At 51.2% G+C, this 11,768-nt stretch overlaps 1 protein-coding gene across 1 annotated transcript in view; it reads left to right on the forward strand.

Moving 5' to 3' along the window:
- Window positions 1–11,148, forward strand: part of HIVEP3 (HIVEP zinc finger 3) — a gene marked incomplete at its 3' end in the record, with an annotated part of 46,694 nt that extends 35,546 nt beyond the window's left edge. The window contains exons 4-6 of the mRNA XM_083879636.1: window positions 1,791–1,889; window positions 6,668–7,743; window positions 10,357–11,148. Of these exons, the coding sequence (XP_083735762.1) occupies window positions 1,791–1,889; window positions 6,668–7,743; window positions 10,357–11,148 (1,967 nt within the window). The remainder of the gene's footprint in view (window positions 1–1,790; window positions 1,890–6,667; window positions 7,744–10,356) is intronic.
- Between the last annotated feature and the right edge of the window lie 620 nt (window positions 11,149–11,768).

Consider the following 11,768-nt stretch of genomic DNA (forward strand, 5'->3'; position numbering starts at 1 on the left):
TCATGGGCTGAGGAGAAATCAAGGTGGCAGCTGGGGGGTTGTGGCGCTCTCAGGGAGGTGAGGGCACGGCGGGTGATGCTCTGCTCCAGTGAACAGGGGATTTTTTTATCCCTGACATCCAAAAAAGCAGCAGGAGAGGCTCCAACCAGCTCAGGGATTGTGGATTTTGCACTGCAGGACCTCAGTCCTTGTTGGAGGTTGTTAATAAAGTGGGAGAATTATGGTTTTCTTCTTTTTTTTTTAAAATTGTTTGGTGAAAAAATCAAGCTTGGGGATCCTCAGGTGTCAGTTCCAGCAAAGCTGGGGGCACGACAGGGAAATTCAAATGTTCCTTCTCATCATCTCCTCATCCTATAAATCCCTGGAAATATCCAAATCCAGGTTGGACAGAGCTTGGAGCACCCTGGGAGAGTGGGAGGAGACTGGATGGGGTTTAATCCAAATCCCAATCTCAATTTGGGGTTTTAGGAAGAGCTGTGGGAGAGGAGAAGGGAAAATGGGACATTTTTGTTGCTTTAATTCTCCTTTTATCCTCTTGTCTGCTCCACCCTCCTGCTTCTCCCCCTTTGTCCAGCCTTTCCCTGGGCTGTCACTGGGGACATCCAGAGCAGCAGCAGGAGAGGCTCCCACCAGCTCAGGGATTGTGGATTTTGCACTGCAGGATCTCAATCCTCATTGGAAGTTGATAATAAAGTGGGAGAATTATGGTTTTCTTCTTTTTTAAAAAAAATTGTTTGGTGAAAAAATCAAGCTTGGGGATCCTCAGGTGTCAGTTCCAGCAAAGCTGGGGGCACGACAGGGAAATTCAAATGTTCCTTCTCATCATCTCCTCATCCTATAAATCCCTGGAAATATCCAAATCCAGGCTGGACAGAGCTTGGAGCACCTGGGAGAGTGGGAGGAGACTGGATGGGGTTTAATCCAAATCCCAATCTCAGTTTGGGGTTTTAGGAAGAGCTGTGGGAGAGGAGAAGGGAAAATGGGACATTTTTGTTGCTTTAATTCTCCTTTCATCCTCTTGTCTGCTCCACCCTCCTGCTTCTCCCCCTTTGTCCAGCCTTTCCCTGGGCTGTCACTGGGGTTAATTAGTGCCTAATTAACCTGCCTGTAATTTGGGAGGTGGAATTAGAGAGGAGTTATCCCAGAGCAGCCCCCAGTGACCTCACTGCTCTTCCCATCCCGGCCCCCTTTGGGAACAGGAGCCTCATTATATCATAAAGTCATCAAATCATTAAAGCTGGAAAAGCCCTCCAAGATCACCCAGCCCAACCATCACAGCTCCATGTCCCCAAGTGCCACATCTACTTGATTTTGGAGTGTTTCCAGAGCACCTGAGCCATCCATTTTTGGGGAAAATGGGAATGCAGGGTTTTCCCCACTCAGTGAAAAAAAAAAAAGGAAAAAAACCCCAAAAAACCCCCCAAAAAATCAAACAAAAAAACCCCAAACAAAAACAACAACAACAACAAAAAAAAAAAACCAAAACCAAAAAAACCCCAAAAAAAACCAAAAAAAACACAAACCCAAACCAAACCAAACCAAAAACCAACAAAAAAAAAAAAAAAACCCAAAAAAAACCCACAAAAGAAAAAAAAAAAAAAAAAAAAGGAAGAAGAAGAAAATGAAAAAAAAAGGGAAAAAAAAGGGGAAAAAAAGGGAAAATAATAATAATAATAATAATAATAATAATAATAATAATAATAATAATAATAATAAAGGAAGGGAAAGAAGGTGGAATAAAAAGGAGCCATATTTGAGTAAACCATATTTTCTGCTTCTTTTCTTTTCAGGGAATCTGACTAAACACATGAAGTCAAAGGCCCACAGCAAAAAATGTCAGGAGCTGGGCGTGTTGGTATCTTCACTGGTGGATCTGGAAGCCGAAGAAGGTAAAAATCTTTTCCCCCTTTGCTGAGAGAGGAGCAGGATCCTGCCCTGCAGGACACCCTGCCACACATGGGGACACTTCTGTCCCCTCCAGGGGGTTCTGAGTGGTGGGGCCGTGCTGGGAGCTGCATCCATGGGAGGGTGTGAGCCTGGGGACACTGCTGGGGTTGGTGACACCAGGGGACATTTCCAGTTCCAGGGGTTCTGTTTTTGTGCCTGCTCAAAGTTTTGGTGCTGCAGGGAAGGGCAGAGCTGCTCTTAATGAGGAATGGTGACACCAGGGGACATTTCCAGTTCCAGGGGTTCTGTTTTTGTGCCTGCTCAAGGTTTTGGTGCTGCAGGGATGGGCAGAGCTGCCCTTGCTGGGGTTGGTGACCCCAAGGGACATTTCCAGCTCCAGGGGCTTTGGTTCTGCGCCTTCTCAAGGTTTTGGTGGGGTAGGGATGGGCAGAGCTGCCCTAAATTAAGAATGGTGACCCCAGGGGACATTTCAATTCCAGGGGCTTTGGTTCTGTGCCTGCTCAAGGTTTTGAGGGACAAGGAAGGGCAGAGCTTCCTTTTCTAGGGGTTGAAGATCCTGGGGGAGATTTCCTGGCTCTGGTTCTGTGTCTGCTCAAGGTTTTGGTGGGGTAGGGATGGGCAGAGCTGCCCTTAATTAGGAATGGTGACCCCAGGGGACATTTCAATTCCAGTGGCTCTGGTTCTGTGTCTGCTCAAGGTTTTGGTGAGGCAGGGAAGGGCAGAGCTGCCCTTGCTGGGGGTTGGTGACATTTTCAGCCCCAGGGGTTCTGGTTCTGTGCCTGCTCAAGGTTTTAGTGTTAAAGGGATGTCAGAGCTGCCCTTGCTGGGGGTTGGTGACCCCAGGGGACATTTCAATTCCAGTGGTTCTGGTTCTGTGCCTGCTCCCACCTGGTTAAACCAACACTGCAACTTCTGATAAGAAATATCAGAATATATTGGAATATTCTGCTCCACGAGCAGAAAGGCCCATTGCTCACAAACGTCAATATTAAACACAGCAGCCAAGGAAGGAGGCAGAAAACGGGATTTTGTTCCCTAATGGCTGGGGACGTTTGGATGGATGAGAAAATGACACAGGAAAGGCAGAGAGGTGCCTGAGAAATCTGAGATTCCCAGCTGTGATCACAGGCCCTGCTCTCAGGGCGAGGGGCTGGAAAAAGCCCTCCCCTGTGTCCTCTCCCTTCCTTGCAAAGGGGCTCAGAACAAGAATTAAATGGGCTATTTTAATTAGATAATAATAATAATTGTAATAAAAAGGCTCCAATTTCTGTGTGACACAGAGCAGCACAGGAAGGTTACTGTGTTTTCCTCTGGGGGCAGGCGGGGAGGGAGCAGCGGTTCCTAAAACTCCCTGGATTATTTTAAACCGGGGGTTGTGTTTCACTTGATTGTTTGTATTTCTATTTAAGGGGCAGCAGAAAGCAAGGGGTGTTACTATAAAAGGAGATTGGAGCATAATTCCTCACTCCTGCCTGGGCTGGGCTCGGTGGGGTGGGGAGAATAAATAACACACATGGAATGAGATGCAACCTCAGACAAAGCTGTCAGCAGGACACATTCCCACTAATTCCATCCCTCCCTCCCTGTCCTGCCCTTTCTCTCCCCGTGAGCTCAGCAGGATGAATTTTGGAAGCTGAGCTCTGTCCCTTCCTGCTGGGATGGTGTCAGGAGGCCAAAAGCAATTCCCTGGGGCTGTCCCAGGACTCACTGGGTTGTTTCCCTGGGTGGAATTTGTGGTGGCAAAACTCAAACAGCTCCTCAATTTGGGGCTGGCTGCACTTTCCCTTGGCTCCTGACCCCTGACCCAGCTGGGGCAGAGAAAGGAGAGCACCAGCACAAGGCACAGCTCCCTCCTTGTCCCCAAGCCCAAAAAAAACCCCTCAGAGCCAGGGCCTGGCTCACAGCTCTGCCAGTGAAACGCATTCCTGTTCCAAGCAGGAAATATGCACGGCTCAGCCTTACAGCTGGGAGTTTGGGATAATATTTGTTCTGAGCTCAGCTCCTCCGGGAGTTTGCAAACAGCCCTGGCCCAGCAGCCCCCGGCAGAGGGGAGGATTGCACAGAGTGAGCCAGGATCCCTCTGCTGGGACAGCTCTGCCCGCAGGGAGGGCTGCAGGCTCTGTGCATGAGGATGAGAAACTCCTTTCCATTTCCAGTCCCAGGCAGGCTCTGGGCTGGGTAATCATTCTGAACCAGGATGAGAAGCTTTTCCATTTCCAGTCTCCAGGCTCTGGGCTGGAAAATCATTCTGAACCAGGATGAGAAGTTCCTTTCCCTTTCCAGTCCCAGGCAGCTCTGGGCTGGATAATCAGCCATGGGAAAATCTGTGGGGTTGGGAATGCCAAACACTTGTGAGGCCCTGGAATTCCAAATAAACCAAATTGGATTTTTTAGTCCATCACTGAGGGGAGTTGGTGCTGTGTCCCCTCTGGAGCCACCCTGGGTGCTGCAGGTGTCCCTTCAGTGTCCCCTGCAGCTGGTGCTGGCGGTGACAGCTCTGGGTGGGGACTGTCACAGGATGGGGACAGCAGGAACAGTGTCACAGGGTGAGCCCAGGGGAGGGGCTGGCAGGGCTGGGATCGGTTGCACACGGGTGTCACACACAGGTGTCACAGGAGTCACACACAGGTGTCACACAGGTGTCATGCACAAGTGTCACACACACACAGGTGTCACACACACACAGGTGTCACACACCGGTGTCACAGGAGTCACACACAGGAGTCACACACAGGTGTCACACACACACAGGTGTTACACACAGATGTCACACACACGGGTGTCACACAGGTATCACACACAAGTGTCACACATGGGAGTCACATACAGATGTCACACACAGGTGTCACATACACACACAGAGGAGTCACACACGGGTGACACACACAGGTTTCACACACAAGTGTCACACGCACTCACATGTCATACAGAGGTGTGTCACACATACACAGGTGTCACACACACATAGGTGTCACACAGAGGTGTCATACAGATGTCACACACATGTCACACACACAGGTTTCACACACACACAGAGGTGTCACACACACGTGTCACACACACACATGTCACACACGGATGTCACACACACAGGTGTCACACACACACAGGTGTCACACTCAGGTGTCACACATACACAGGTGTCACACACACAGGTGTGACACACACAGAGGTATCACACACAGGTGTCACACACAGGTGTCACACACAAGTTGCACACACAGGTGTCACACACACAGGTGTCACACACAGGTGTCACACACACAGGTATCACACTCAGGTATCACAGCCCCAGCCGGGCTCTGCTCCCATCCCGGTGCCCGGGTATTCCCCACCCGCTCTGCTCCACCCCTGGGCACCCCCGGCCATGTGCAGCCCCCCGGGGCCGGGGGAGGTGGCAGTGTCGCTGTGCTGGGCTGCAGTGACATCCAGTGGCTGTTCCCTGCGGGCCGGGCTGTCCCTGCTGCCCTCAGCCCTGCACACCCACCAGGGGAAAAACTGATTGTTCTCAGCTCAGAAAGCTCCTGCTGGCCCTTCCAGCAGCACAGAGATATATTTTAACCAGCCTTTAAATATAAAAATATTTAAAATCCTTTAGAAATTTTCTCTATTTAAAATCCTTTAGAATTTTCTTTTTTATCCTCCTCGCTGCCAACAAGCTCTGATTTACAGAGCCCCAAATCCTCCGTCCAGAACCATCTGAACCACATCTGGGATTTATCCTGCCCAGGAAACATCCACAGAGATTCCTCCCACCCCATTGTTCGATTTTTTAGCAGCAGACCTGCCTTGCTGATGTTCATCTGTCAGGAAATCTGAGGCAGGAAAAGGCCCAACACGTGGAGTTGGTGATATTTTGGAGCCACCATTCTAAAAAATAATCATCAAACCCCGCTGAAGGATGAAGGCGCTGCTGTTCTCATCTATTAAAAATGGGAATTTTTGCCATTTAGAGGAAATAAAGCAAATAAAGGGTGTGGAAGGTGCCCAGCAGGGGTTGAGCGTGCTGACAGAGCTGGAATTGAAACTGGGATATTCTGGGATCCACTGGGATCTACTGGGATCCACTGGGATCCACTGGGATCTACTGGGATCATCAGCAGGGGAGGTGGCAGAGAGGGCGAGGCTGAAGCTGCAGAGCAGGAGATGATCAGACCCAGGAGCAGTTGGGTTCCCTCTCCTCTGGTGCCCTTGGAGTTTGTGAGCAGATTTAGCCCAGAAATAGATCTTGAACATGAGCTTGGTGAGATTTAACATAGAAATAACCCCTTATATGTGTTTGGTGAAATTGAACACAAAAAATAACCCTGACCGTGTGTTCAGTGAGCAGATTTAACACAGAAATAGCCCCTTACATGTGTTTGGTGAAATTTAACACAAAAAAAGCCCCTGACCGTGTGTTTGGTGAGCAGATTTAACACAGAAATGGCCTCTGACTGTGTTTGGTGAGGTTTAACACAAAAATAGCCCCTTACCTGTGTTTGGTGAAATTTATATACAAAACCAGCCCCTTACGTGTGTTTGGTGATCAAATTTAACACAAAAATAACCTATGACCGTGTGTTTGGTGAGCAGATTTAACACAGAAATAGCCCCTGACTGTGTATTTGGTGAAATTTAATACAAAACCAGCCCCTTACATGTGTTCAGTGAGCAGATTTAACACAAAATAGCCCTTGACTATGTATTTGCTGAGATTTAACACAGAAATTGCCCCCGACCGCGCGTTTCACACTCTCTGTCCCGTGTCCGCCCGCAGGAACCAGTGAAGACCTTTTCCAGGACTCTGAGGGGCGGGAGGGATCTGAGCCCATCGAGGAGCACCAGTTTTCAGACCTCGAGGAATCCGACGACGACGACGACAACGAGGACGAGGACGACGAGGAGGAAGAGGAGAGCCAGGACGAGCCAACGCCGAAACTTCTGGAAGGCCAACACGGCGCCCTCCCCTCGCGGGGCTCCCCGTCCTCTCCAGAGGAAGCCACCGAAACACCCACAGCTCAAGAAGCCGCTCCCAGCGCCCCAAAAGCAGGAAAAGAAGGCCAACAGGCCTCCTCCTCCTCCTCCTCCTCCTCAGGGCTGGAGAGCAGGTGGTCAGCAGACAGCAGCGATGTCGCTGTGTGCCACAGCTTCCTGAGCCTCCACAGGCCAGCTCTGACCTCCACCGAGCGCTTGGCTCCTGCTGAGAGAGAATCCGTCACCAGGCCACCCATGGCCTTGGCCGTGGACCTGTCCACCTCCAAAGACACCTCCCCGAGGAAAAGGTGGTCCCCGAGCCAGGATTGTGGCACCCCCAGAGGGGGTGGCGGTGGCGGCGGCAGAGCCGTGATGGCGAGGAAGCATTTATTGACCAAAAATGAAACGTCCCCCAAACGCTTCTCCCCCACGGCGGAGCTGCTGCCCTCCCTGCGCTGCCTGTCCCCGGGGAGAGGTTTATCCCCCTGCCAGCGCCTCTCTCCCAGGAGAGAGGTGTCACCCCTGAGATGTGTGTCCCCGAGGCTCGAGATGTCACCCAGCAGGCACCTGTCCCCGCGGAGGGAGCTGTCCCCAAGGACGTCACTCCCCCCAGAAGGAGAAGTGTCCCCAGCCAGGCGCTCGTCGCCCAGCAGAGAGTTGGCATCCCTGAGGTACTTCTCCCTGAAGAAAGTCTTGTCTCCAGGCTGCTTGGAGCTGTCCAGGTGTCCACCCCCTGGCAGAGAGGACTTGCCTGGCGTTAGCAAATCGGCAGAGGACAAAGTTCCAAGCTCGTGTCAAGCCCAGCCCGGGATATTCTCTTCGATGCCTCTACCTCACAGGTTCTTTGGCAAAAACTTACAGCTCTACGAGTCCAAGCTGGTAAGTGCAGTGCCCTGCTGCCCTCTGGGCCCCACGGGGTGGGCTCTGATGTGGTTTTTGGTGATGCAGAAGTGCACCGGGGCTCTGTGAGCACTGTCACAGAACAGGGACAGGGACAGCAGTGGGTTTGGCACCCATTTAGCAGGGCCTGCCCTCCTCAGTTGGAGAGAAATGAAGTTATCCCTTCTCCAAGGGGTTATTCCCACTCCTGAGCCAGCCAGTCCTGCTGGGACAATCAGCAAGGACAACCTCCTAATGATTAATTGCCACTAAGAGCCTTCTCCTTCCTGGGAATTTCATTCCCACCCCTGAGGTTTCCCCAGCTGGGGTGGAGCTGTGACCATTTTCCACTGGTCAGTGACCTGAGGCAGCTCTGGCTGTGCCCTGTGTCCACCCACAGCCAGCTCTGCTGAGAAATGTTTGTTTGGACATCTCTCATTTCATCTCTTCAGCACAGAGAGGGGTTTCCCACTGGGCCCAGAGCATTGTTTAATCAAATCTTGTGGGTGAAGGGAAATCTGCCTGCAGGCAGAGTGATGTGGGGTCTGGTGGGATGTTTCCCATTCCTGCTGGAGCTCCTGGCTCTGCTCTCAGCTCTGCTGGTGAACGTGAGATCCACTCGCTGTGGGGAGAGACTCCAGCCCTCAGGGGCTGCGCTGGGGAGAGGGAGAGGCTTTTATAGAACCTCTGCCACCCCAGATGCCGAGCCAGGGCTTCTCCAGACCCTTCTGTCCTGTGGTGCCTCCTTCCTCCTCCTTCCCACTCTGAGTTTTCATCTCACCTCCTCAGAGACTCTCTTTTATTCTAAATCCAAACCTTGCCTTCCTTTAATGCTGTTTCCTGTCAATTCACTTCTTGTGGTGAATCTCAGGGCTCTGGGAACCCTCATCCTTCAGCTCCTCTGTCAGGATAACTTCCTGCTGCCTCTGCTTGCAGCAAATCCCCTCAGCCCCCAAATCCACAATGCCTCAAGCCCTGCTTGTCTGCCATTCCCACCTTCCACCTCCTTAGTTCACATTTACCTTTTTGGCTTTGTTTTCCTGCTCCTTTTCTGCGCCCAGAGCCACCACTGTCACTTTTCCATGTAAAAAAACCGAATGGAAAATTTCCCCTTTATCAGCACGACGGACAGCTGGGCTTTGATTGCAAAATTAACATTCCTGGTAAGGCCACAAGAGACAGAGAGACCAGAGGAGGGTTAATCAGGTCCCGAACAGAGATTGGAGATGATTTTAGCTCAGTTCCAGCATCAGGCTCGCTGCCAGGTCTCACCACGACCATCTCTCTTCCCACTGGGCCTTGCTTAGGGCAGCCTCTCCTCGTGGTGATTGTTGCACCACTGAAATATTTGTTTGGGGTTTCCCAGCATCCCTGAAGCGATTTAGCCAAGGCTTCCTGGGGATAAGTGACATTTTAGCAGTGTTTGGGCTTGTCACCGCTGACCCAGCACACACTGCCTTTGGTGGCTCTTCTTTTTTTCTCTTTCCTCTTCTCTTTTGTTGTTTTCCTCCGCTGCCTCTTCAGAGAGATCCAGCTCACAGGATCAGGGAATTATTCCCCATAATCCCACAAAGAAATGTGGATCCTCACATTTCATCTTGATTGAAAGTCGATTTCAGTTCCTGTTGCTTCCTCTTCTTGGGAGTCCCGTGCAGGGATTTATCACTAATCGATCCCTTTCTGTTTAGCCACAAATCTCTCCATGATGTACGTTAGGAAACTATGGGAGGCACCGAGAGAGAAAGAGGAAAAGGTAAAATGTAGGGTCTGAACCCCTTGATTTGCACAGAGCACCCCGTGAGGGTGGTGGTGGTGGGGACCCACTGCTGGGTGTGCTGGAGTTGATGCCACCTCTCACTGAAAACATCCCTGCAGCTGTAAAGATGCAATCCTGCTTTAGGAAAGCGCAGTGAAAATTAATTAATTAGTTAATTAATAATTAAAGAATCTCATTCTGGGCTCTCAGGAAGCCCCTGCACTGACAGGGATCTGAAGCAGCTCAGCTGGCAGCAAACTCTGTCTCTTCTGCCAGAATTTCAGAGGCAGCTCTGAGAGTTGGGGTGATGGTTTTAAACTAAAAGAGGGGAGATCCAGGCTAGAGCTAAGGAGGAAATTTTTCACTCTGAGGGTGGTGAAGCCCTGGCACAGGGTGCCCAGAGAAGCTGTGGATGCCCCTGGAAGATCCCAAGGCCAGGCTGGATTGGGCTGGGAACAAACTGGCCTAGTTAATGATGTCCCTGCCCATGGCAGGAGGTTGGACAAGATGGCCTTTAAAGGTCCCTTCCAACCAAAAAAATCTCTGATTTTATAATGATCCAGGCCTAAGCCAAACCCCTGGATCTGTGCCCCAACATGAAGCCAAACCCCTGGATCTGTGCCCCAACACGAAGCCAAACCCCTGGATCTGTGCCCCAACAAACACCACGGCCACATTTATCCCAAAAAGCGAAACGCTGCGGCTTGTGCCGCTCCTCACCTTAAAACCTCGGGTCTCCACATCTCCCTCAGCTGAAAATCAGACCAAAACACTCCCCCCAGTCCTTGCTGAGGCCATCATCACTCTCATGTGTGTGTCCCACTGACCCAGCTCTTCTTTTTCCCCCCTTGGCGCAGAAGACGGAACCGCGCAGCCCGCCCAGCTCCCCCGGCGCCCCGCCGCCCGCCTGCCCCCGGCCCCTGCAGGCCCCCCACGACCGAGCAGGGGAGGAGAATGTCTTCAGCCACCTCCCGCTGCACTCGCAGCACCTCGCCAGGACCCCCTACCCCATGATCCCCATCGGGGGCATCCAGATGGTGCAGGCCAGGCCCAGCTCTCACGCCAGCTTGGTGCCAGGTCCTGTGTTGTCCCTCCAAGCTGGACACTTCGTCCCATCAGCCAGCCGGGTCACCAGGAGGGACGGGGAGCCTCAAAGCCCTCCAGAGCCCTCATCGGAGTCGGTGTCCCCCGTCGCCAAGGTCTCCAAGTTCACCCTGTCCCCGGAGCAGCCGGCGGCCGGCGGTTTCGCGGAGGAGAAGATGAGGACTAGCGAGTTTCATCCTGAGCAGGAGGAGCACAGCCCTGCAGATGAGGCTGAGCCCAGCCAGGCCCATCAACCACAACCCTCGGTGTCCCCAGGCAGCCCCAACGACACCCCCCAGGAGCCGTGTCCGGAGCCCCCAGCCAGCGGGGAGGAACCCTCCAAAGCCACGGGCAAGCAGCAATCGGGCAGCTCGAGCACCTCATCGGAACCAGCCTGCACTTTCATCTCAGCCAGGGACAGCCCTTCAGAAGCCCCCCCTGGTCACCCCCAGGCCCAGCCCTGCTCCCCGAGCCCCAGGAACCTCTCCGGGAGCAGCCCACACCCAGAGCACTCCGATTTAGGTCAAACTCACGAAAAGGTGGATGAAAACGCGGGAAGTACTTGAACCTCCGCCGGCTGTTCCACCTTTAGGCTTCCTCTGTAAAATCAACAGACATTTTCAACACTATTTCCTTTAGTATAATCATAAGAAGCACTCTTAGTGAATGACCAAACCCATGGAAAAAAAAAAATTCCTGGTTTTCTTTGTCCCAGTCTGGTATTATCTCCACATGTATGCAGTTACTTGTGCCTTTTTCTATACCTTTTGTTGCTTGAAATGTACAAAACTGTTTGAGGCTGTGAATATATTTTTAGAGTTTTTTGGAAAAAAGGGGGTTTGTTAGACCTTGTCTTTTTTGCCATTTAGGTGGTGCGTAATCCTGGGCCTGAGAGATGCAGAAAGGAAAGGGTTAAGCGTTTTAAAGAGGAAGAAGATGCACTGAAAACAAAAGCAAAACAGAAAAAAAAAACCTTTTTTTTTTTTTTACATTGATTAAATGATTTAAAAAAAAAAAAAAAAAGAAAAAAAATCCCCAAACCCTTATTCCTGTGTACAGAAGTTTATGATTCGTATTTATTACATGCTTTATTTAATTCTTGCAAAAGTGCTTGGTTTTTTTATTTGTTTTTTTTTTTTGTTTTTAATTTTTTTCCTCGCATCCCTATGGTTGTGCTTTAAACAGT

The sequence above is a fragment of the Zosterops lateralis genome (genome assembly GCF_965231275.1).
Source record: "Zosterops lateralis genome assembly, chromosome: 28".
Classification (NCBI taxonomy): Eukaryota; Metazoa; Chordata; class Aves; order Passeriformes; family Zosteropidae; genus Zosterops; species Zosterops lateralis.